Source organism: Nicrophorus vespilloides, unplaced genomic scaffold (assembly GCF_001412225.1).
Source record: "Nicrophorus vespilloides isolate i.1.1-1 unplaced genomic scaffold, Nicve_v1.0, whole genome shotgun sequence".
Taxonomy (NCBI): Eukaryota; Metazoa; Arthropoda; class Insecta; order Coleoptera; family Silphidae; genus Nicrophorus; species Nicrophorus vespilloides.
In genome coordinates, this window is record NW_017100084.1 from 136,370 (window position 1) to 163,922 (window position 27,553).

Sequence of the window (27,553 nt, forward strand, 5' to 3'; positions counted from 1 at the left end):
TGTTTTTTTTTGTTGTTTTTTTGTTTGTTTTTTAATATATATATACATATATATATTTACCAATTTTCCATTCGCGATTCCGGGATTTGGCGATCCGGGAGATCCGGGGAAAATAACTAGGCTAGCCGCTAAACTGACTTAGGAATTGGACATCACAGATAAACGCTGACGTGCTCGTAGTCGGGCTCGTGCAGCTTGGCCGCAAGAAGGGCAGAGGAGGCGCGCGGCCCCAGTTCGGTGTTAAGCTGCTTCTGCGACCTAGACCGCTGCAGCGTGTAAACGGACCTGCCGTCGATGACCTGGTGCACACCGGGCTTGGGGTAGCCGCCTCCACCGCCGCCCACTCCGATACCAACGCCGCCACCTCCGATGCCGATGCCTACACCGTCTTCGTTGATGGCCGCGTTCGAGATGTTACACTCCTCAGGCGAGCTGAGCACGTTGGTGCACTTGCCCCAGGAGTTTTTAATCATATGCGCGTCCGTGGACATTGCGGCGCCGCGTTTCGTGAAGCTGCTGTGCGCCGTATTCTGTTCGTTCTGGAGACGCGCCTCTTCATCAGCCTTCGCCTTCTCGCGCTTACGACGCTGCTTCAAGCAGATGATGACGCCAACGGCGACAAGCACAACGAGTGGCACGAAAGTGGAGATTGTCGCGATCACAATCACGTGCTCGGTGGTCAAATTGGACTCGGATGAAACGCGAGCGCTTGGCGCCGCACTCGTCTCTATCTCCTCGCAGGTCTTCCCCAAGAATCCTCTGGAGCAATCACACTCGAAACCCGGGAAGCGGCTTCTGCAGGTACCGCCGTTTTGGCATGGTCGCGATTCGCACACGTTCACCTCAACGCTGCAGTCCTTACCGGCGAAGCCGGGCGCACACGTGCACTGGTAGTCATTGGTGACGTGGTTGCAGGTTCCGCCATTGGCACATGGCTTTGTCATGCAGTAGTCGACGACCTTCTCGCAGAGGAGGCCCAAGAAACCGGGCACGCATTGGCAACGGAACTCGTTGACCTTGTCGATGCAGGTACCGCCGTTGAGGCAAGGATTACCTTGGCAGTCGTCCACGTTCACCTCGCACTGGGCACCTTCGTAGCCAGGCGCACACTTGCACTGGTAGCCGTCGATATCGTCCACACAGCTACCTCCATTCTTGCAGGGATTCGGATTGCAATCGTTGATCTGGTGCTCGCAGTCAGCGCCGGAGTAGCCGGCCACGCAGCTGCATTTGTAGCCTCCGTTCGTGTCCATGCACTGGGCGCCGTTTTGACAGGGTTGATCAGAACACGTCCTTGCGGATTCCTCGCAAAGCGGTCCCTGGTAGCCTCTGGGGCAGACGCACGTGTGGTAGGTAGAGTTGGTGCTGCGGGTGCAAGAACCTCCGTTTGCACATGGTGTCTTCGTGCAGTCGTTCACCAGCATCTCGCACTCGGTGCCGTTGAAGCCTGGTGGACAGTTACAGGTATAGCTTCCCTGGCCGGTGTTGTGGCAGGTTCCGCCGTTGCGGCAGGGCTTGTGGTTCGTGCAGAAGTTCAGATCTTGATTGCAGAACAATCCACCCCAGCCCTCGTCGCAAAGGCATTCCCACGGTTTCATGCAGCTTCCGTGGATGCACCCCGGGTACTGCTGGCACTGGTTACAAAGAGGACCTTCCCAACCTGAATGGCATCTGCGAGCGAAACAGAAAGCAAACAAAAACCCATATTTAATTAAACGCTTCATTATTAACGTTATGCATAAACATAAATATATATATGGAGAATAGAGAAGCATGTGTAGGAAAAACGGTTGGGAATCGATCCCAAGACAACCAGGAAAAAGTCTAGCAATGCTCCCACGTCAGAGCATTCATATATTCAAATCATGTATCTGGGAAACGAGTATATTCCTACCATATCATAGGAACTCATTGACTTGCTCAGCTGCAAGTCTGTCCGTGCGAAGACCAGGTACCTATACCTGATTGCGGTGAGAAAGAGATAGGAAGATGGTAGTGGGGCGATATGCAACACGCCCACAGAGATGTTTCCCACGCTGCCCGGTGGCATGAATGCAGGTCAAGGAAAGGTTACCTGCGGGTCGCCGGCCCATTCCGCATACATGTACCATCATGGTTAAAAGCAATGCGCGCAAACCCATATAGACGCACACAGGGAGACGAACACACGTACACCAAACCATACCAAACCGAACCGGACCCGACCCGCCGCCGCCAATTAAATATCGCACAAAATTAATAAGAGGAAACGGACCACAACAAAATATTCTTATTTTTGCTTTTTCCTTCTTTCATTATTATTATCATTATTCTGTTTTTCTTACTCTTCATCTTTCAGTCAACTCTCTATCATAATAACCACCTAACTTCTTTAAAATTACGGGTCTTCTCCTTTCTTTTTACTTTTGCTTTGTTGTTCGGTGTGTACAATAAAACGCTGGTTGCGAGCGAATAATATGGGTATGTAGGTGAAAAAAAGGACGCGACTACGTGTTATTACGCGCTCCTCTGGGACCATTTAATTTACCGTAATTCGTTAGTATCATTTCATTTATTTTTTTCTTTAAGTGTGGATATACCCCTCTTCGGACTGTAATTACGCGGACACGATGATACTGATACTTGAATAGCAATAGCGGCAATAACAACAAAAATCCGGTAAAATACCGTCGCGAAAATAATGCAAAATGTGTAGACTTACGTGCATTCGAAGGGCTTCGAACAGGTGCCTTGGCATCCAGCGAGACAGCGTGCTGTAATTAAAAAAATCAAAAAATCAAGCCCTGATAAAAGATTCCAACTACTATATGACTGTATATGTGTTGTATATATATATATAATGCAGTATAGAATGGTATGCGTTAGATCGTGGGAAGAACGGTGACTGCATAAAGCCATAGCTCAGCAGAAAGCACGTCTTCCGAACAAATTTTGTATTACATTTTTTTTATTCTCTCTTTTATTTTATTTATTTTTTTCTCTTCCCGTCTCCTCTCTTTTCGTTTGCGGTCGAACATCATGCGGTTACCATTTCAATTACATCGGGTTACTTTTGTTGTTGCAGGACGATGATGATGATGATCATCATCATCGCGGTATTTCGATTACTTACGTTCTGTGCAATAGTCGCCTTGCCATCCCGAAAGGCAGACACGTTTTCCGGTGGTTGAGCACGTGAAGTGGCCGAAACTGTCATCCCTCGGTCTGCAAACATTCTCGCAGCCGCGTCCGTAGTAATATTCTTCGCACTTCACGCGGTATTCGAACCGCAACGTCGAGTAGCTGGAGGTGTGGTTGTCTTGGGTCCACTCGCCTCCGATCTCCAGGAACCTCTGCCTTGTCAGTCTACTAATCAACACTGCAAATTCGCGGAAAGAAAACAGAAATAAAACATCAGCATAAGGGTTGACATACTCCGGGTCGCATATACAGTAACAAAAATAAAATGCAAACAAGCAGCATACAAGAATGAGAAGAAAACGAAAAAATAAGGACAAAATTTGCTTTTTAAGCGTAGCACCTGCAGCTTTATCCGAGACCATCGTGCAACTAAGAGGAGCAGCTGTATCCGGTATAACACCTTTACCTTTAATGGCTCGCCTCTTAAAGACACTTTGCGCAAGATTCAAATCTCTCGGTGAAGCGAATGATATCGACTTCGTTTCCTTAATCGATCATTAACTTTCAGGCGTCGATTCTTCAGCGAAATTATTTCATACCGGTTGCTTTTCACTGCATATACACAAAACGTGTGTGTGTATGTGTATATATTTACAAGAATGTGTTGTGGTGTTTACGAAATGAACGAGGTGAAAGGGGAGGAGCGGAAGCAGATAATATTCCCCGGGGGCCTTATTTCTTAAAGGACTTCCGGGCTAATGGTTTGCTCGGAGGAAACTCTTTGTGCCCCCGTGTGATTGAATATCCTGATGGGTGATTCGAGCACACATATGAAACAAATAAATATGGGCCGACCAATCGATGAGCGAACAAGTGAAAGATAGACACTTGGAGAGAGAAAGAGTAAATGCTTTCCTGTTCCCGCCGTCCATCGCGTAAAGGACGAACGTGTGTACGGAATGTACCAGAAACTAGTAGTCTGTTAAATTCTCTTAAAATAAATAACTTGAAAAGACAGGTTCTCTCGGGAGGAAGCGAAACGTAAGATGAAGTCGCGGCGCGGCGGACGAGGAACGGGCGCTACCAAGGTTTAAGACATTAAGCAGACATCGGAAACGCTCGAGGTATGCTTCAATAATTATTGTAGTACTACCAAAAACGCGGCGCGCAGAGAGGCAATAAAATTTAATCATCCACCATTAATGCGGCATTATCGTCATTTTCTTAAATAATTGACGGAGCCTAGTAAACGTGTGAACAAGTTTAATTAAAATTAATTCGCCGCGGCTCTCGCATGCAGTATCCGCTCTAAAATAAACCTCCTCTCCTCTCCGTTCGAGTGGTTTATTTTTACATCGGATCCCGGACAAATTGCCATAAACATTCGTATAATCCAAACACGGCGGACCGATAAGAAACGTACTGGAGGACGAAAAATGAAGAATTTATAGATATATATATATATAAATACACACATAAATATATATATATATAAGTATATAAAAGAAGAAGAAGAAAAAAAATAAAATGGGGTTGATAATCGAAATAGAAGCCATTTATCATTTCGAATCTGTCACACACACACGCATATATACATACTCACACAGGCGTACAAAAGCAAACCGTTCATTTTGGAAAAAGATAGAACTAGCGGTAGGGTGTCGCAGTGAAACGAACTGTTTGGACGGTTGAACTATGGAGCACCTGGCTATAAGGCTATGTACAGTCTAGATGATAAAAAAATACCCCCTCTAACAAAAATTAACGCGCCAGGGTTCCGAACCCCTATGGCTGGTTTGAAAAAAAATTTAACTTTCAAATGGGCGAGAGTTCGAAGCGAACGGCTCTCGCTTCCTAATGAGCTCTTGCAATTACCGCATTAATTAATTCGAATTTTATCGGCGAACAATGGGCGCCTCTGTGAATGAACGACGAGCGGGATCATCTTGCTTTATTTATTTATTTATTTACGTTTTTTTACAATGATCATCGCATCATCCGATTTTACTTCCTTTCCATCGTTACTACGATGTTACTGCTGCTGCTCCTCTCCGTAATTTATAATTGCCGCCGGTGTAAACAATGGCAACCGAAACAGTTAGTTGGGAATACATTAAAGACCTTACGCCACGCTCGTCTTTCACCTCTATCGGTATTTATTTTACCTTCAGACATACCGGGGACAATCTCACATATATACACACGCACATATACATATAGTATATTTCTCAGGTATTTTTTCTTCTTCTTCTCCTTTCAATTCTCTCTTTATTCACAAAAGGGCGCTGCGAACGGAATTCTCGAAAGAGCAAGGAGTCGAAGGGACAAGTTCCTTTTGAAATTCCCCGGGACAGCTGTTCCACATACTCGTACGGTGTACTTCTTTTTATTTATTTATTTTTTCGGGCGCGCAATGAAAGAGGTTTTTACCTTAAAAATCATTGTCCGTCTTTCGCTTACATTTTCGTTTTCTTTTCTTAAGCTTTGAATGCATTTGCGTTCGCACTGTATGGTTTTATTTACTTATTTTAACTTTATATTTTTTGGAAAGAATAAAGAAAGCAGACTTACCATCTGAAGATAGGTTCCCCGTCGTGTGCCAGGCCTCCACGATCAGTGAGAATGTGTTCTGCAAAACGAAATAATATTTAGCAATCGGCAATGGTCATGATCATCATCATGGTAATAGGAGGTAGTTGCAATTAAACTATGGACACGTTTGGTTACGAGGAGGATGGGACGACGATGGGTCGTGAAGAGAGATACATAAACAATATGAAACCGGTTAAGAGTACTCGCATCATATATACTTATATATATATAGATAGTTGTGTGTTGAATGTTTTTTTTCTTCGTCTCTGTGATTCCCGGCGTTTCTACTTATTGCTCTGAAAATTGTGGGAAAATCGTAGGTTTTCGCGATCGACGGTGTGCAATTAAAACGAATAATTAAATAATGGAATCGTTCGAAAAAAATTCGCATCCATTTACATAACGCGCGCGGCGGTTACGCTTTCCAATTTTACACATGCTCGTTTCTCCTCTCGTCTTCTTCAATACACTCACTAAATATATCTATATATATATGCGGATATATAACAGAACACGAATATAAAAATTCTAAAGGTAATTATTGTTTGTTTGTATTTTTTAATTGGGAAAAACCGTATGCAAATTATGGTATGTTAGGATGAGCGTAAGCTTTTAATTGGCGCATCGGAATCGTGGAAAATGAATTCGCAGGGCGATCGATAAATCTGTTTCCATTATAATTAATAATAAAATTCGTGTGGTGTTTTCCCACGGCATATACCTGCGCTTCGAGCGGCAAACGGAAATACGTACATTCAATGTCAGAATCTCGTGTACCGTATCTCAACCGTGTGCAGGCGGCCGCGGTTTGCGCTCCGCACGCTCGGGAAGCAATTAGTCCTTGGAAGAACGACGACTCCACGGAGCCTGGGATGAGGATAAGGATGGAGGCGGTGCGTTACGTAAAGGATGATGTTGATTACTTTTAGATTTAGATGACACTTACCGGCCAGTTGAACTTGAAGGGGAAACTGATGGGGTTGGTGAAACCATCCTCCGGCGAGGAAGTGACGACGTCGCCGAAGGTGCACGGCGTCGTCGTATCGATTTTGACCTGGTACTGTTTCAGGCAGACTCGGAACCGCGGATGGCAGCTGTCGTTGCACTCGGAATTCAGATCCGTCGATCCGTTGCAGCACTTCCCCTGGTCATCCTTGCCCGCCTCATTGACGAAAGACAACAGCCGCAGCTCGAAAGCGCCACTGCCCTTGGCCTAGGACAACAATCATAACACGATATAGAATGCGCTCCTCTCCGTAGATGTGATGTGATGTGATGTGAAGAGAGCTGATCCTCGCTCTTCCTTCCGCTCGATTCATTTACATGTTTTCTTTTTACCCCCCTTTGTACACTTCCCTTTTTCGGAGCCCCGCAGAGGCAGGAACAACAAATGACATCCCGCATAAACGTATAAATAGGTGGCGAGATTTTAAAAATATTGCGGTCTATTTCTGATCTCCTGAATGGTAGCAGAGATGTCACAGTCTCTGTCTGTATATGTATATATTATTTTTTGTGTTCTTCTTTATCCTCCACTTTATTTTTTTTGGATTTATTTTTATTAAACTGTTTTCCCTGGGAATGCTATTGTTGTTAGGTTTTCTTGCGGAGGGACACTGACCAAATGAAACGAATCTCACTGTCTCCTCCATTCATGAAAGGAGGCCCCAAGAATTTAAAGGCCCAATGTCAGTCGCTGCTAAATTTAAATGGGAGCGCGCGCCTCTTTCTTACCTGGTGAACTGCCAAGAGGATGAGCAGCGCGAATATCCAAGACATCTTCTTGCGGATGCGGTTGGTGACGGTGTTCGGTTTGATGTAAGTCCCTACTGGCGGTCGTCCTACGATCCGGTGTCGGTGTCGTCGAGGAAACCAGCAACTTCTGGAGGAGTGCTGTTACCTCAGCGATAGACTGCAAAAAGCCATAAGCTTTTTAAGGGTCCGGACGCGAAGAGCAATCCGTGGAGCGGCTTCAGCGGGTATCCGGCCTTGCGAGCAAGACGAAGCCGAAGAAGCACTGGGCGGGTATAGAATAGCAGCCTAGGCTATCGCTCAATTTATTTGATTTATTTTTTTATTGGGATTGGAGAATATTTCTGCTACAATCCTCTTTAAACAACTCGTATTGAATTTAAATTTGACTGCTTTTCTCTCGGTTCGCTCGAATGGTAAAATTCACTGCACTATTTGAAACACACTTGGGGTTGTTTAATCGTCGGGCAAATACGTTGTGGATTCTAATTGAAAGTCGCATCCACCAAAGCGCAGCACTGCACAACCAACAAACACACAAGCACGTAAAAATCCTGCGGAGCGACAGACGCGTTCTACGTTAGCGAATGCCAGATGCAGACTGTATGCTATGCTGAAGAGCGCAACGACAGAGTGCTGCTATGGTAGAAGCGTCTACTAGAAGCCGTGGTGGGGGGATGGACGGTGTTACGTTAGATATCCCAAAGTAAAATCTACATGCAAACTATGTAACGCTCTCTACGGCAATCTACCCTCGAATGGGCAACACCCGGCTTGTGCTTTAATATAAGGGTCGGACAGCTGCTCGCCGGCTGCTTTGGGGTGGGTACGTCATCAACCATCCACCACCACCACCATCACCACCTACCTACCTACCCCCCATGCCCATTTCATTCCATACCATACGCATCATGTGCGAACCATCGTTCCGTCTTTGTCGCGCTCACGGCGTATCCGGCCCCGTAAGGGACGGCCGGACTCCCACGCACAACCCTTTAAACCACTAATCGAAAAGCCAAATGTCAAAACATTACTCCATTCGCCTTCCACCTCTAATCACATCATCAAATATCTCTCAGCGCTCATCAACTGCAATTCCCTAACCCCTTCAATTTCAATCTAAATTCATTCCTTTATTCCATTATCCCTTATCTAATTCACAATCATTTCCATTATAACTTGCAAATTTTACAAACTATAATACTCATTCAATATTGTTTTCATCATATTATATATACAAATTAATGATTACTCCTGATTTAAATAATTTATGAAATTTAAAAAAACAGTTTTTTTAGCTATACTCCAAGTTTGTAAATGATTCCATAATTTCTAAATTTTCTCATGGGCTTCAACTCAAATTTATTGCTTTCGTAATAAAAAGTTATGTAATTGCATCTCTATCTCTATTTTTTTTCCTCTAAAGCCAAGGAGGTAAATTTCAGTATTTAGAGGAATTACAAATAAATTAGATTAACTTCATATGTTACTTGTATTAAATTATAAAATAGATATAAATAAATATTGTTGTTATTCGTGTGGTAAATTGAATGCAGAAATGTAAGGAATTTATTTTAGACTTTCCATTCGACTAATAATTCATAACAAAAATATTGGTAATTCGTTGGAATGTTTTCTATTATTTTTTTTTTCTTTATGAAATAATTAATAATTTGCATCATGTTATGTATGCACAAATAAGAATTTGCACCAATTATAATAAATAAAATGCTATTATATTTTTTTTATAACTTAAATATGTTTAGTCTGATGAACCTTTTGTTTGCTTCAAACAATCAAATTCGAATTGTTATGTGTATAAAATTATATATCATTTTATATACAAATTGATGAAATCTAATTGATCTTACGCAACGGAGGTGACAGAAGACGTAACCTTTCAACAACGGTAAATAAATAACTCAATTTTAATTGCTGAATGAACAATTTCATTCAATCATCAACATGTTCAATTTGTAGTTTATTGAAATGAAGATTTTATATGTTTTTTTTAATACAATCCAGTATTTTCATAAAGTATAACTACTTGAACTTTTGTAAGTACATATTTCTTGTATGTTATAAGATGTGTACATTTTAATAACGAAATATAAATATTTTGATTAATGGATTTAAAAATTAATTTGAGTATTGAAAGTAGCTAATAAAGGCTAATTTATACAAATGGGAAATTACGTAATGAAATTTGTTGTTAATTTATTGCGTTAATTTGAAACATCCAAAATTGGTTAAATATTTATATTACTGTATGTCCTCATTACGTTTTGACAATACTAATTATAAACAATTTTAGTTTAATTGATTTAATTGATTGTTTTTTTGTCTTAATATATTAAATATGTGCATTTTCAACGTGTGACCTATTGAAGTTCAGCAATGTTCTTATTTTTCGAGATACACACGGATGCGTGCAAGATTATGTAACAAAAGGTATATTCAAATGTGCAATTAGCGGTAGGAAGTGGATGAGACGTAGTTAATCGAAGCAATAACTTTCATAATGAAACTTAAATTGATTTTGAATAAATCACGGAGTGCAGAGTTTCGTCATCGGCGTCATCAGCGTCGGATATTTAGGTAATTGAAGAAGTATCAAGGAACTGTGTATAATTAATTTCTCTACGAGGTAAGAGGAATATGAAGAAGAAAAAAGAACGAATGCCATCAACGAGAATAAAATGATGAGAGAAAAAGAGAGAGAGGAGTAAATTGCAAATAGATTTCTAATTTGAAGAAGAGATGATCGTGTGTGTATGGCTTGGAAGAACATTCGAGCTTTTACTAACAAAAAAAAAATAAAATAAGAAAAGAAAAGAAAAAAAAATCAAACCATAATTTAGCCAGGAAATAGAAAATGAAGTCCGTGTAAGTAAGCGACGAAGAGAAAATATTTTAAGTGAAATGAATAAATTAAAATTGAGAAATGCCGTGGTATAATGAAAGATGATTTTAGAAGATGAAACGAATCCATCCATATGGATGCAGCGCGAAATGAAAGGGAAATGTTCAAGTCGCGTCTAGTTTCGAGTCCGGTAATCATTTAACCTATGGATTATGGATGATGACAACAAAATGTTATTTGAGATCGACAACAGAGTTGACAAAGCCAAATTTGAAATGTTTCTCTAACGTTTTCGGTGGGTTTTCGCAAACGCGGAGGCCGCATTTTCGAAACGGTGAAATGATGTCATTTGAATCGACGTTTTCCAATAGAAACTGGAATAAATAAAAGCGAAGAAGCGAATCGTTGCGCAAGCGACCTACTAGGTAAAACGCAAGAATTCCCACAAATCGTTAGACGCACATTTCGTGTTCATTTTTTTTCCTCCTTCGTCTTTTCTTGTTCTCGTCTCTGTGTATATATATATATATATTTGTTTTTTTATATCTATTTCGTTCGTACTATTTGTTGCTCCTCGGCTTCGTCCTTTTCCTTTTGCTCGGGCTCGACGTGCTGCCTTCGCCGAGAATTGTCGCAACCGTGACACGGAGAGTGTACATACCGGCGAGGAAAACCTAGGTTTCGCAAGTTTTCGGATAGGTGTAAAATCTTTGGCAGGCTTACCGCAAATCATTTCGTTCCAAGTATGGCGTGGAAATCGATCGGGGACTCCTATTTTGATTGATTTTTATTGGCACTCGGGTCTTTTCTTACTTGGTCTTACTCTATAAGCGGCGGCATGTTGTCGACGGTTTCTTGATTCCTTTTTCACTTACTACTTTACTTAATTATATATATATATAAACACTACTTCTTACTTTGGGTTTTTGGGCTTGTATCACTTCGCGTGTATGCAATCCATGTCGAAATCCGTGTGCATACTTATCACACACACACTTCGCAAAACTTTTGTCAGAGGTTAGAACTTAAGTGCGTACATGTTCCTGTGTAAACACATGTCTCAGTTTGTCCCCAATCTCACAAAACTATTATACCCACTCTTTTTTTATCAGCGTTTATTTTATTTCCCCCCAAAAACCTTATCATATTCATTTCTTTTTTGCATTCTTCTTTCGTTCCAAATCGATTTTGATGTAGCTTCAAGTTACAGTTTTTGTTACTTCCATTACATTTTGTGTTTGCTGCTCGAACAATGAGGAATGAAAGGATCCGATTGGTTACAAGGTTCGTCAGCTCATTAACCAAAACCTATTCATTTGCGGAATGCTCGCTAAATTACTTCACTCAATTAGTGCGCAGCGATTAGTTTCGATCGTTCCGACCACAAATTGTTGCTCATTTTACTTGGGAATTGCTCGCAAAGTCCTTTCCACAAAGTTTCTAAGCGAACCTCTGCCACTGTCCATTACATACAATTCCCTTAGATCATTTCGATGCAACCATTACTACAATACGAACATCGCATTCCTATCGTTAAATCTCATAATTAGTTATTCTAGAAATAACTAGTTATTACATACATAAGAATTACGTTGGATCTTATATAAATTTAAATAAAGAAATTTAAACAAATACATGTATTTTTATGTACAAGCTAGTATTGATCAGTATTCAGGAAATTTCAGCCATCAGAACAAAACAATGCAAATCCTTACATAAATATTGTACACAACCCCTTTATGATAGAATAAAGAAATTTACAAAATGTGTATTTTTTATGACATATTTTATAGTAAAATTAATATCGTAGTTCATTGGTGCAAACTAGTATTGATCAGTATTCAGGAATTTTCAGGCATCAAAAAACAATGCAAATCCGTACGTCTATATTGTATACAGCAACCCTTTGTGATAGAAAAGTAATATATATTGCTGGCTACATAAAACTGAATAAAATGAAAAAAAAAGAGTGTAGCACAGAATCACAGGGATGAAGCACCCTTTGATTATAGCGTCGTCCTTTCACGAGTCTTTCCATCCGATATCGAATTTTAATCATTCGCGACGGCAAACTTTTCTCTTTAAAATTAATACCGTCGCCATTAATTAAAATCGGCATGGTAGAAGCGAGACAAAAAAGAAAAAAACGTGAATGAAAATTGAACAAATAAAATCCTCTTATCGGATCTACTCCACCCGAGCGCTTTAATTAATTTCCGAACGGAAATATTGGATTTATGTTTTTTAATTAAAGAGCATTAATTAACGAATCCGTAGTCCCACGAACCCCCCCGTCGGAATCACAAACCGGAAGTATAATTCGGCCCAGTTAATTAAGTTCATCTTATCAGTCCGGAAGATTATTCGGTGCAAATGAATGGTTAAAAACAACAACAAACGAAACAAGACAAACAAGATATGAATGATGGAAAGAGATGGAGTGCCATTGTTTTCGGTTCTCAAATCCTATGGGAGTCTCTGCAGCTCGTCCTTTGCTCATGCAAATTTCAAATGCTCTAAGGTGTGTATGTGTAGTAGTAGATGTATTCTCTCTTCGCTTCTTCCTTCATAATTAATGGATGTCTGTATTAATTAAATACAAAAAAAACGGGAGCATGCAGCAGCTATCCCGGTCTGCAGCATCTCATTCATTAATTCTGCGAGTGTCTCTGATGGTTCTTATCCTTCGGAATTAATGAATCCTGGCGCAATGGAAATTTAAACGAGATTAATGAAAATCCCATCTTCTCTTCTCCTCTTATTTACATTTCGCTTCTTCTATTATTATTTTTTCTTCACTCAATCGATTTTTTTCGTTAATTCGTTAAGAAACTTTTCGCTGGATTTCTGTAACCGGTGCAGATTTTTTTTTTGTTAATTAAAAATTAATTGAGATTGTTGGGAAACAATGTATCCTGCTTATGAACAGCACGTCCTTTAATTAGTTCTTGCATACAATTAATAGTTAGTTCTGTGTAGAAAATCGAAATTGCATTTCGCTCGTTTCTATAATCGCGCAAACGGATTGTGGACAAGTTATTTGCGCCTTTACGAGGCTATAAAATTTTTGTAGTCTGAAATGCAACTTGAATTCTCTTACAGTCACGAAACTCATGTTCGCTCATATTTTGTGTATAGAATTTCACAGATTGGATTTTGTGACAAACCAATTACAATAAAAACCTGTTTTACTGCGGTCCCTATAAAAAAAAATCGCACAAAAATATATTCGAAATTTTCATAAATTCTTACTTATTACAAATAACTTTGTACAATACATTAGAGTAACTTTTTTTATGCGGTGGATAGGAATATGCGGTATAAAAAAAACCGCATAAAAAGGACCACTCAAAAACAGGTTGAATTGAGAATATATAATATTAGTTTGTAACTGAAAATATCTTATAGTTTCCATGAATGGTTTATTATTTAAGAGAGAAGATATATTGTATGGATGTACAGCAAAAAGAAAATACTGTACTCTTTTTATGACATAAACTTGTGCCGATCCAAAAATAAGCTGCATGTTTATATTGCATTTCCGCACGTATTCGTAAAATAAATGTGCTCATTGCTTACAATTTTGTGGGAAAAAATATGTGCGCGTTCCATGAGGACAGACCCATTATTTTATTGCCACCAATAAATACTACCTGTATTTAACACTCTTTATTACAATCCTATTATCACACATTGCGTGTTACGTGTTTCACAACAAAATTCACACAACAAGAAGAAAAAAAAACATCAATAAAGTAATTACAGTTCATAATTGTTATATAACTCAAAGGATAAAACAGAAATTTTAACATCAAGCGAAACACATTTTAAAGTAAACAACTGATGATTAAGTAATTATAATTAATAATAATTATCTATAAAAAAATAACGTAAAAATTCGAAAGGTGCGATCAATTTTTAATTATTATGCAAGTTCTTAAAGGAAGTAAATCATGGTCATTGCAATTTGTATCCAATTTGAAACTCGGTGCTCACGATTAACACGTTCGAATATCAATTAATAGAAAACACCGGATTGCGTAACGAAAACGGAATTTGTGCAAACGCCAAATTGAAATTGAAGCGTTCATGTAATAACATGTTTGTGATTATTATCGTGTTTCCGTCGTTTAATTGTTTCATTACAAATCTAGATTAATTTTGTCGCAAATTATTTCAAATAAATTATCTGATTAATACGTATTTTATTTTTCGATTTAGACTTTTTCAATGTTAAAAAAATGTTTAAAACTTATATTTTTAAATTGTTTTGTTAATTATTTCAAATAAAAATAGAAAATTTGCAGCAAAAATTAATTCTTTGTTTTTTTTTGGTAAACGTAACACAAATTTCTATAAACATTTAATTGAGACATTTTTTAATTAAATTTCTTAAAAATATAAACTGTATTTGTTTTAATTGATGAAATAAATGCAGCTTCTAATTTGTGCAAATTACACTACAATTAACTCGCTGCAACTCGGTAATTACAACGTTTAAATTTGATGATTATTGTGTGTTAACATGATTACAAATTACATTGAAATTAAATGCTTTGCAAATTTGGTCATTTAATATTTAGTTTGTATTGAGATTTTAAAATTGTACTATAGTGAATCCGCACTGATCGAAGCGACACTATGCGAGGTGTTGTTAGTAAAAGTTTAAATTGCTGTTATATTTTGCTATTGTTGTATAATCATGTAAACATAAAAATGATGTGTATATTGTTTAAATTGGTTAAACGGGTGTTTATGTAATTGTATAAGCTGGCTTTGTGCGTGGTTCTTCTGATTTGTTATTTTTCTTGCTGCTGGTTCGGAGTGATTAAGTAATTAAGCTGGGAAGGAGTCAACAGTACTAACCTAACACTAAAATGCGTGAGGTTGAAGGAAGCAAATAAAAAGCGGCGAAGAAAAATGAATGAACGATGGCAGAGGCGGACGGCCGAGCGTTCTTTACTGAGTTTCCTCTTAATGATGTAGGTAAGCTGTGTAACTGCATTAGATGTCTGTTTAACAAACTCCTTACACAAATTGCTATTTCGGAAGGGTCTAAAAATAGAGAAAGCCGCTCGGAGCGGAGTGGATTCAGAGCGCAACCCTTTCCGTTCGGACCCCTCCGAATCTGTCATCTTCGAAGAAATAAAGAACGAGCTTTCCGGCCCGATTTCTTAAGTTCATAGGTAAGATCTGCAAAAACCTGGATGTTATAAATGCTTGTGTGTGTGTATCCGTCATGGACGGATGGATGTTAGAAGAGGAAGGCTGTAGCCCCTCTCCCACCCGCGCGTCTCCTCCCTAGATTCTTAGACTTTTTCGGGCCATCTGTCATCTTAGGATGTTAGGCTCGTGCCACCGGTATTATGTTCTTCAGAAAACTCCACGGCACGGTTGTTTACCACGTGCTGGTAAAAGATATATCCACCTTTTGTCCGGATTTTCTTCTCCTTTCACGTAAAGCGAAAACGAAAAGAAGGAAGAAAGAACCAGAGAAGAACACACATTTTATTTTTCTTACCTACATATATTCGGCGCACGTCTCGCACATACTCACACTACAATCATATTCGAACACACACATACAGAGACAGAGAGAGATAGTGAGTGAGAAGACTATGAAGAAGAAGAAAAAAAGAAAACGCGCCATTCAAACATAAATATTATTGTCTTCGTGATTTACAGAAAATTCTCACCATTCAACATTCTTTTATAATAAACTATTGTGCGGCAACAGGGCCCCTTTTCCTCCCCCCGCCATCCCCCCGCGGTACAAAACAATTAAACTTAATCCTGTATTAACGAGACACACGCACTCCATTATACTATTTCTATTTTTTTTGTTCTGTCTCTTTGTTCTTTCGTTCGTTTCTTTGATGAGCTTTTCGGTCTGGAAAGAAGTCGCTCCAATCATTTTGGGGGAGTCGATAAATTGGGGAGCTTCTCCTCCAACCCCTTCAAAACCGCTGCCAATTTGCGTCCGAAACAAATGTCGAACTGACATGCATCCCACCCACAAATCGATAAAATGGCTACGTGCAATTGTAATAATGCGATCTGGAATGCTCACGATCCATTCCGAAACGATTTGATGGCATATCGCAAGTCGTGAACTCCTTGCTTATTCCGTCTCCGAAATTGTATGAAAAGGGGGAATGGGGTGGATAAAGGGAATAGAAAAGTAACTTCGATTCGTTTCAATTCAATTTTAAGGGATGGGGGGATCTCGATTTAGAAAGGGACGGGAAAAATGAATTTCGGTAGTTAATAAGCTTAAGAATTGGCCGTTGAGATACGAGCTTTAAAGGATAAGAGTAAATAAGAGAGAGAGAGAGAGATAAAATAAGCTGAAAGGCCTTAATCCAATTACGGATTAAATCAGTTTCCCCTCGCTTCGAAATTTAAATGTGAAAAAGGATCTTGGTTTTAAGGATTTCTCTGTGATAGGGGGGGAGGAGACATTGGTGTGGCGGCAGCGAGGATAACGCACACGCATGTGAATACCGTGCATCTAATTTCAAGTCACGTGTTAAATCGCGCGGGAATTTGCATAACGTATTTTTCGGGGCCCTCGGGGGACAGGTATCAGGGGACCTTTGTGTCCGTCCCCCATCAAATTGTTTGATCGTCCTCGCTTACAGTAGTTGTACGCTTCTCCGGTATTTTTCCTCTTAAATTTTTAAACAACTTTTATAGCGCACTGAAAGGGACCCTTCGCAACAAGAATACTATCTGAAAATCAGCTATTACAGAATAAATAATCAATCAGCCTTTCAGGAATATCATCAGATCCAAAATTTTAATAGTAATTTAAAAAGATAACATGAATACATCTCAGAAATTTAATTTATATTTATGAATAAAAGTGAAGATAGATGAAAATAGTTTTAATTATCATTAACAAATTTACAAATAAAATAGTTTTTTTTTGTTGAAATACAAAAAAAAAACAGTAAAAATCAATGATTTATTTCCAGTTTTATAAAAGAGTTCATTAACAATCTTAAACGTAGTTCCAATGCTTTGAAGTCGTTGGCGTGGTTAAGCTGTTGTCAAGTAGATTTATAGCTAAAACATTTTTGTGGCACTCAAGCCTATCTTGGTATCTGCCACTGTTTCTTTTGATAACTTCATCTACTCTTTCCATTTGGAAGTTCTGTATTTTTTTTTCATTTTTTAAGTATTTACTGCTGGAAGCATTCTTAATTACTTTATTCAATAAAATAACTGAAGTATGAAAGTAAAATTGTTGTTTATCAAAAAATTGTTTCAAAATTTAATAATATTCTAAATTATTCATATCAATTTACTTTTAACATTATTTATTGCACATTTTAAACGTAATGAATAACGAGGGGAAGTTGTAAACTTCAATGTAAACAGCATTTTAATTAAGTTATTACGGTTATACTGTAAGTTATAAACCTGTTAACTATCTTGGGAAGCTATAATTAAATTACTATCAACAGATACCATCGGATTATTAAGAAATACACAACAATAATAGAAAATTTGAAAATATCTTTTTTTATTTATACTAATAATATTACAAATTGTTAATTATGTAATTAAAATTGTTAAACATTTTTTTTTAAATTAGAGTTTAATTCAAAATAATTACTAAATAAAATTCACTATTTTTTTAGAATTTATTTTGCTTAATTAAAATGTAGATGTTTCCAAATGGACTGATCGAAAACGCACTATGCGAGGTATTGTACTTTGATCAAACTGTATTATATTTTATAAAAAAATTCCGTGCTTGGAACGGAATGATGTAAACGCTCAATAAAGATGATGATTATGACGAATTTAAGGGTTTTCCCTTCAAATATTTCCTCAGCTTGACACGAAATTCGTAAGGCAAGCAGCAAACATTCACGCGTTTAATCTAAAATCAACAAGAAACCACTTCTGCTCGTTTACATGATTTTCGTATACACACACATAGTTGTACACGTATACATACATACAGAGATATTTTTATTTTTTTTCGGGCAAGCTGCGCGCTTTCTTTCTTCGTCTTTTTCCTGTGATTCAGGATGATTGGATGTTTTTTTCCCTTTTTTTTTATCCATTGTTCACCCCCGGCAGCTGATTTCTGGGCCGCATTGAAATATAATTAAATCGAAAAAAAGAGAGAGATTCGGTCGCAGAAGGGAATTTACCTGCTTCATGTGGGAATTGCATCATGTGCAGTACCTGAAATCTCTTCTCTGTTAAGCGGTACGTCCTACGCCTAAGCTGTTCAATGCTTGTCCTCGCCCAGATTCTCCTTCTTCTTCTTTCCTCCCTTACATTATTATTATTATATAGTCTTGGAAATATGAACACTTGTGCGCTTAATGACAGGGTAAGAACGGAAGTACCGAGTTGCTAGCAACAAAAGCACATGCACAAAAATACCTGTGCTCTTTTGCATCGTCGCTTCCTTTTTTTCTCATTCCTCAGGTTTGGTTCATTCTTCTTCGTTCCGACAACAGTCTCCACCCCCTCCTTTTCTACCGGAGGTGTTTGTATGTGGATCAAGAAAGAACGATGCGAGAGGAAGAGAACAAGAATAATAAAAAAAAAATATGTGAACTGATTGAGAAATACGGGGCGCGAGGAGCGCGCATATTCGCAAGCACTTCCTGTCTCAGGGGGAACTTCCGTCGCAGGAAGTCGGCCCCGAAATTTCGGTCATGGGATAAGTAAATAAGGTGTGCATTTATGATCTTCTTCCAGCACCAGAGAGAACACGTAGGTGAAAAGATTCCCATGGCTGGGATTCTGAAATATTCATCCGCAGATTGAAGACTTCACACTTCGCCCCCAGTTCAGCTTTGCACAAAGGAGGGTTTACTAATTTGATGCAATCATTTTTATGATACATTTAATGCTTGCAGTAATTTTTTTTTCAAATACTTTCATATTTTTTTAAATTACCAATAACACTTGTCGAATAACTTTTTTTGACTTTTACAGAGAACTTGAAAGCTTTAAAACTCTTGTATAGTTTATTGTTATATTAGAAGGTTATTTATATTGCGCATTTTTTGATATAATTACTTTTATATTAAATTAATTAATGAGCAAGATTTTTCTTCCTTTACGCCTTCATGTTTTATTTAATTACTCACTAATCACATACGCTAATTAGATCATCTAATATGCAAATTAGAGATAAAACTAGTGCCTTTCCAACGAGTTACCTACTAAATTTGTTGTGTTGACCGTTTTCTTTTTATAAGCTGTCAAAATTGAAAATCTCTACGTTTTATCACTTATTTCACTCATTAATTGCTTGAATTGGATCAGTTTCCCAGAATTGACAGTTAAATGAATTAAGTAGATTCCAAATCAGAGTTAAAGAAAGAGAAGGAAATCATGAAATTTTGTACAATAAAAGATACAGTACTGTATGATTATATTTTTTTTTTAAAGAAACTATTAAAGAAGACATGATACGGTGCATGAAATGTTATACTTGAGTCCACACAGACCAAATATTACTTAAATTGTACATAAGAAAACTAAAATTAAGTCAATGGTCCATCCTGGGAAACAGTTGCTTTAATTGGACTGACGATTTGGTTTTCACATAATCTATTGTGTTTTTAAAAATATACATTTTAAGGGTATAAATAAGTTTCTTTAAATATTAGTTTTGAAATTACAAAAACGTTTAGGTACAATGTGGACAACTATTGCGTATTTGCATCAGTTCCTGTCTCACCTGCCGATTGTAGTATATTCTATTCCCCGCGTACACAGGGATTAGTCTAATGTCGGCAAAAACGGGAATGGGAATATATTATCGAGCTGTACATCTGTGTTCGCAGGGTAACAAATAAACCACTGCTGACGACCATATAGGATTTCCGTTCAGCCTGTTGATTCAGCACCACTTGAGCTAAGATTGAACAGGAAGTAGGTTTCCTTCGGAAGAAATACTATATTTAGCATGTTACCTAGTTAGGTACGGGCCGCAGCTGCCGTCGAGGCCGTGAACACAGGTTCCTCTGTGTCCTGTCGTCCACTTCCACCAACCCCTCGCTTCCGATCAAATCCATGTGCAAAGGCATTGCCATAGACGCATCGCATCATCATGATCATCATCCCACAATCGACAAACGGCACGTGCCGACCACGTGCCACCACCTACGTCCCAAGCGAGTTCAAATAAAGCCATCATCATCCACCCCGTATTAATACAACCACTGCGCCAAACCAAACAGGAGAGATACAGACGAGAACAAAAACAAATAATTCTCGTTTTTATATCATACATGTGCTTCCCAACGTGAAACCAGATATACCCCAATTATATTCAAATTAGATTCAATTACAAATTAAACTTTTTCTTCCTTTACATTTTTATTTGTTTTCTTTGAACTCATTCATGCTTTGTACAATTAGTTTTTTTTTTAATTTATTAATCAATAAGTAACAAAAGTGCTTCTTAGTGGAGAAATACTACTATTTCTTAGAAGGTTTTTTCCTACCTGACCATTGACCACGAGATCCTTATACAAATTTTCATACTATTACAAATTTTCCTATTTTTTGTTGTTGTTCTGAATAAACTATTGAAAATAATTTTATGAAACCATATTATATAAATTTTATATATTAAAATTCTATTCTTGTTTGACAAGTTTCACAAAATATTATTTTGAAAAACGATGTTTTCTATATATTTCTACATACACTTGCAAAATGTAATAAATGTATTGGCAAAATGCCTCTAAATATTTGTGTCTATGCCAAGATAATATACTATATTCCTTTCACAAACAACACATTAAAGAAATGCCATTCCCAAATGTCTCCATTAGTTATTTAATCAATAAAATTTTCAAACAATGTAAATTGTTGATTTTTTTTAAATCTTATTTTTAATAAAAGAAATTTATTTTCATTAGAAATTTTCAGTAATGTACATCAAAAGAAAAAGTATGTATTTCGAAAAAAATAATACTTTATTTTTTGAACGCATTGTGGGAAACCATAGAAAATAAACCTTTTCTTTGCTGAATGAACAATATTACCTGAAGAAAACAAGTACAATTCTCAAAAAAAATCTGGTAAGATACAGGTTATTGAAACACCTGGTGCATCTCAAAGAATCAGTCCCTTTAATGTACCATTACAAAGATACTTTGAAATGTATTATTACTTTGATAGATTACAAAAAAATATATAACTGAAGTAAACAAGATTTTTTTTTAGTATTTTTAATCATTTGATGAAAAATTTAAGTAAATATTAAATGAAATAAAAATGTCACTTTTATATAATATTATACATTTGAAATGTCTTCAATTTTGTTATAAAATGAAATTTTGTCAGGTAAATCTCTGACGAAAACAACCATTCATATACATTGTTATGAAAGTAACGCTGTTACCCAATGTGGAAAACCTTATGTAATCAGTCCCTTTAAACCACGATTTTTAAAGGGACAGTTTTACCTAGATAGGTATTGTATAGAATTCTTGCTAGAAAATTGCATTGAATTAAAGGACAATACTCAATTTGAACCGCACAATGATACATTCAGAAACAATTTTTCCATTGAATTATTTGAAAACTAATCTTAGAAATTATTCTCCATTTTGATGCAATACCTCGTATAGTGCGGAAACGTTTAGCAAATTTTATCCTTTCTTAAATAAAAAATTGGATCAACTTAAAATATAAACAAATTCAATTTTAAAGTTGATAAATATAGAATCATAGTAGATTCAAACTAAAAGTGTTATATTATAATTCGCCATGAACTATACAGCTCTATTAACACTGTGACCAATTATGTAACAAAAGAAAAAAAAAATAAAGAAACGATACTTTTCAAAACGTAATACAATGTTGTCACACTAATACAATCAGTCCCTTTAAACATTAAAGGGACAGGACACTCTTACGTAGAAAAGCACCAGTAGGTTTTCAAAGGAAATTTGCTTAATGTTTTGGATTGAGTGTTCTGAATTGTAACAGAAATCTAACAATAGATTTCCTTTGTATAAAAGAAAAAGTGAAGTGTCTAACTGAATCAATACCTTTAAACTAAGTTTTTTAAAGGGACAGTATTGAATAGAAAAAAAAACTAGAATTCTATCTAAAAGCATTGAATTGATTTTTCTAGTTCAATTCAGTGCTTCTATATAGAATTCTAGTTCTAACGGATTTTTGAATTTGAAGAAATAATATTTTTTAAGGATTGTGAAAATGACTTTTTTTTAAACGAATTTATAAATAAATTTGTTTGAGAATGGATTTGTAAATGCACTAAAAAAAGACAATGGATGGGAATCACTGGGTTAGAGAATGCATAAAAATGTTAATAGAAAGTAGCTAATAAAAATTGTTAATGAAAGAGTTTAAAGAAACGAATGTTATGTAAGGAAAGTTAAGCACTGTAATAGTTGGATGGGAGGGTAAGTAGGATTATTTTAAAAATGGTAATCACAATTTATGTTAGAAAAGTTAAGCAATATAAGTAATTAGATGGGTATGAAATATTAGTCATTTGTATATGAATTTAAATCAATAAAAGAAACAAACTAATACAAGTTGTCTGAAGAAATATTAAAAAAACTAACATGAAATTAGTAAAGTTAAGCGACAGATATCGTATATTTGTTGGATGGGTGACAAATGTCAGTAATGTTATGTAAGGAAAGTTAAGCAATATAATTAATTAGATGGGTGTCAAATATTAGTTATTTGTATACGAATTGAATTCTATAAAAGAAAGAAACTAATACAAATTGCCAGAAAAAAATATTTAAAAAAAAAACTAACATGAAATTAGTAAAGTTAAGCAACAGATGTAGTATATTTGTTGGATGGGTGACAAATGTCAGTCAAATGAAATGAACTGTCAAAACATAGAAATATATTATAATGTAAACAGATAAATTAACTTTGCAAAGTTAAGCAACGTGTGTAGAGTCTAGTGAGTGGATTGATGACAACTGTTCTTTATTTAAGGTATTGAATTAAGCTAAAATTACTGCATTGACAAAATATATTGATGGATGGATGGTAATTGAGGTTGAAAACCTCTTAAAAATGGTTGGTACTTTAATGATTGCGGTGAACTAAAATTTTGAAAAAATTATGGGTTAGGAAGCACTGCATTAAAGCACGGCAATAATCTTCCCGCGCCAAGCTTCCCCTCTATATCAAATTTTTTGACGGTAACCACGTGTTCGCTATATGGCGTGTGCCAGGTGGTTGGTTACTCCACGAAATTAGACAGCAGCAGCATATGTGGCGTTTTTTTGGACGTCACAAAGAGAAAAATCCGTGTAGCGCGGCGACAGAAACCCCTAAGGATAATTAAAAAAAGGGAAGGAAGGAAAACGAAAAAAAGTGGAGAATGGTCATGAAAAAATCTTCAACCCCCACGGTTCGGTGGTGGCGAGGCATATGCTCCTGATCTGACGGCAAAAGATGGAGATGAAGAAGGAGATGAAAAGAAGAAAAGCGAAAAAAAAAAGATTTCCTTCCTGCTTCTCAAACGCTATAATTTAATTTAGACCCGATGGAAGATGGCGCAGGAGTAGGGAGGAAAGGGGACAATCATTTGGGGAAGCAGAAAAAAAAATCACAGCTGCCCCCTTAATTGCAAATGTTAATGGGAATTGGAAACGTTGACTTTTCGGATCCCGGCGGGCGTTCGCGCGATTGCCTCCCGAAAGCCCAGCTGGAGCACGCATTACTATTAATCTTCCATTACTGATCATGCATAATACTGGATTGCGCCAAATCATTTTTCCATGGACACCCTCTTTACCTGGGGGGAAGGAGCGTGTGCTTGCAAAGAAAAAGCATGAGAGAAGGTATATTACATACACACAAATATATATATATTATTCTGAAAGAAGGTGACCCAAGAAAAGTGTTTACATCTTTTTAAAAAATATGGTCAAGACGACGGCAGATGTTAGGTGCGGCTTTAAAAACACCTTTAACTTGCTACGAAAGTTACCGGGGGACAAGGGTTGAGAGGGGAGACGTACACAACTCTGGTGAGCATAGGGGTTACGACCGCGACTCTCGCGGGGATAGGAGGAGAGAGAGTGAAAAAAAACAACATATAATATGGAGCAACTCGACCGGCGGCTAACTATCCGGTACTGCAAGGAAAAACTTAGCCGGAGCACGGTTTCCTTCATTCATTGTTCCTCATCAAAGAGAGGAAAAGGTGCTCCCTTCTTTCTTTCAATGCCCGTTCTCCCTGAGCACGTGTCCTATTCAAACACTCCAGAGATCTAGCGGACTTCAATAGAGCACATAGCTCCTTAAAGGAATCTACACTTTTTTCTATTAAGCTGCGATCTGAAAGCAATTCCTTGGACCGTGCGCATAAAAGACGACATAGCAAACAAAATAAATCACTCGTGAAGGGGAATATTCCTACCATTCCTTCAATGCAAATTAAAATACATATATACCCCGCTTTACGTAGTTTAAATTTTTATATTTTACCAATTTAAAATAATTAAGGATTTTTTTTTAAATATCCTTTATTTAAAATTTTGAATAAAATTTGCAAAACTATAATCTTTTTTTTAATGATTATATGTACTAATTAATTTGTTATATTAAGATCTGAAATTAGTCGAGAATAAAGGTTATTCTAATGCAAATTACACTTTTCAGAGTTTAGATATAAAAGAAATATTTCAATATGTCCAAAATTATTTTTATTCGAAATAAATTATAATAATGAAATGAACCTTTTAATTAAATTAAATTTTTATTTTTTTGTCTTAATCTACAAGAAAAGTTCCTTGTCAAATAGTCGTTTCACATTTTGTATTTTTACGATGTAAAATAATCGATACATCATGTTGCAGAAAGTTACCAGTAAAATTTTCAAAGAAATTTTGCCTAGTATTTTCAATTGATTGTTCTGAATTGCAACAGTAAACCACAACTGAATACTCTTTGTACAAAAATGAAATACCTTAAAGAATCGGTCCCTTTCAACTACACTTTTTTGTATTAAGTGAACAGAAAGCAGTTCTTTTGATCACAAAAGACGAAATACTAAACAAAACAAATCATTGTTATATTCTGAATATTCATCTTTTTCGTCGCTTTGCGTTGATCTTACTGAAAATTAATCTTATTAAAAAAAAACGCATGGAAATAAATTTGAAGGTTAGAAGATAGTGATTTTTTTTTTGCTTGCTCTTCTCTAATTGAGTCATTAAGGAACGCATGTTTCAAAACAAACCACTTGTGATATTTTCCATGCTAGTATATAAGGAAGTTATAGTACATATGCGACTCCTCCCTGCACCTGCATCATAAATGCCCCACATTTCTCTATACATACAATAACATTGTCCCCTTTTTCCTAACATACCATTATTTTCCTTCATGTAATCACTGCAATGAACTCGTAATTGTCTCGAAATCATTTCCAAAGTTGTCACTCAATTTGAATACCAGCTGCTACAATAGGTCTACGTGCGTGCTTCGACGCATTGTTTTAATCATTGCAATCCAAAATTTTATCAAAAACAATAGTTTATTGTTATAATCATTGATTTTTTTAAACATGATCATGTGGACTGTTCAATAGTACTAGTACATGAAATATATTAAAAAAAAAAAGAAACCCAAAATGGAAACTCGGAAATGTATGCTTCAAAACACCTGTTGATCAGATTTGTAAATAAAGGTTTGTGGTTAAGAATTTGAACCCCTTTCGGATCCTTGAAAATCGTATTATAAGAGTACTAACAATAGTATAACATAATTATTCTAAATATTTACAAATAGAATACAAATTATGTAATAATACAAGTATTAAAATTTAATGTAAACTGTATACTTGCCAAGTAACAAGTTAAGTATATTTACGAAAGTAAATGAATACTCTTCGTTAAATACTTGTAAGTATGATATAGTAAACGATACTTGACAAGTAAAGAGAAATTTTCTTTACTAGTAAATGTATTTTGCTAGTTAGAATTGACATCAGCCGTGACATTCACAAGTACAATTAACTTTCCAAATTATACACACAAATATAACAGCATTTCTAAATAAATGATATAATCATTGAAATTTACCACTACACTTATTTCGTGAACTGTTATTCAAAAAATTAATAGCGCATAAAAATGGCGAGATTGTTTTAACGGTAATTGAGTTAATGTAGAAATTATTTTGCATATAATACGAGAATGCTACTAAATAAAAACACCTTTTATTACTTTGATAGTTTCAGCTTTCATTTTCTTAGAAATAATTGAAAATTGCTTCAATGATTTTGGAGAATAGCCTATAAAATTAAAGACCTTGTTTCGCGTGCAATTTACTTAATTTTAGAAGCGTTTTACACGAACTGTTCAAATGGCACGAACATACAAATGGAATCATTTACTTTCCACCTTATTCAGCTTTGATTTTTCCTATACATATTGCTTATGTAAGTTTAGAGTATAGTAGAAAAAATATTTAAATTATTTTCATTTTGCTCAATTCAAATTAGATATTTTGACAATTTTGTAAATTGTTTATTTAGAGATATTTTAATAAGAAAAAATCATTAATATATTGATAAAATTGTATTCATATGTGAAATATTTGGATATATAACATTCATAAAATGGATTGTTAAATTTTGTAATAAATTTGAGTGACAGGAATGAGTAGTTAATAGAGTATAAGTTTATAAATTTGTATTGGTATTTGAAGTATTTGGAAATGCCCTTAGGGTTGAAAATAATGGAAAAAGGTTGAAAGATTGATAACACTGGCATATGTGGTCCAGGGTATAAATTGACCAACGTCAAGCAGATGACGGGGTTTGCGGGGAAAAGCTGCAAACGACATTCGGTCAATAAGGGACGATAAGGTGAGAGACAAAGATATCATTGGAGTACGGTAAATGTTTGACGCGTAGGGCGGCGATAAGGAAGGACTTAATTGCCATAGGCATAGCACGCGCGACGACAACGGAGAGTTTGACGAACGGTTGGATAAATCTAGTCGCATCGCATCGCAAGGAGGAAGCCATTCAGGTGATATTATTGTTGCTCTTATCAAAATCAAATATGTGTGTGTTGATTGAATTTTGCAGCTGTACCACGAACAGATGCATACGAGGCAGCTGGACGATACCAGCAGGTCCTGCCTGTACCTTCGGTTTTATCCCCACCGTGTGCCTGCTCTCCGGGCATCTCTCGTACCTTCTTTTCTTCTGAGACGTCGAGA

The 27,553-nt window shown here is 36.6% G+C and overlaps 1 protein-coding gene and 1 long non-coding RNA gene across 2 annotated transcripts; one reads left to right on the top strand and one right to left on the bottom strand.

Annotated features, from left to right (window-relative positions):
* LOC108567092 (neurogenic locus protein delta-like) lies at nt 1-11,537 on the bottom strand. Its single transcript, XM_017927347.1, is given in 8 exon segments — nt 1-167; nt 170-1,671; nt 2,702-2,753; nt 3,113-3,358; nt 5,692-5,749; nt 6,659-6,925; nt 7,447-7,624; nt 11,051-11,537. Coding segments are annotated over 7 exon segments (2,199 nt in total). The 5' UTR covers nt 7,492-7,624; nt 11,051-11,537; the 3' UTR covers nt 1-138.
* Nucleotides 7,543-27,308, top strand: LOC108567093. The gene is made up of 3 exons (XR_001891229.1): nt 7,543-8,286; nt 27,054-27,194; nt 27,243-27,308. It is a non-coding gene; the product is annotated as an uncharacterized LOC108567093 (long non-coding RNA).
* The last annotated feature ends 245 nt before the right edge of the window (nt 27,309-27,553 follow it).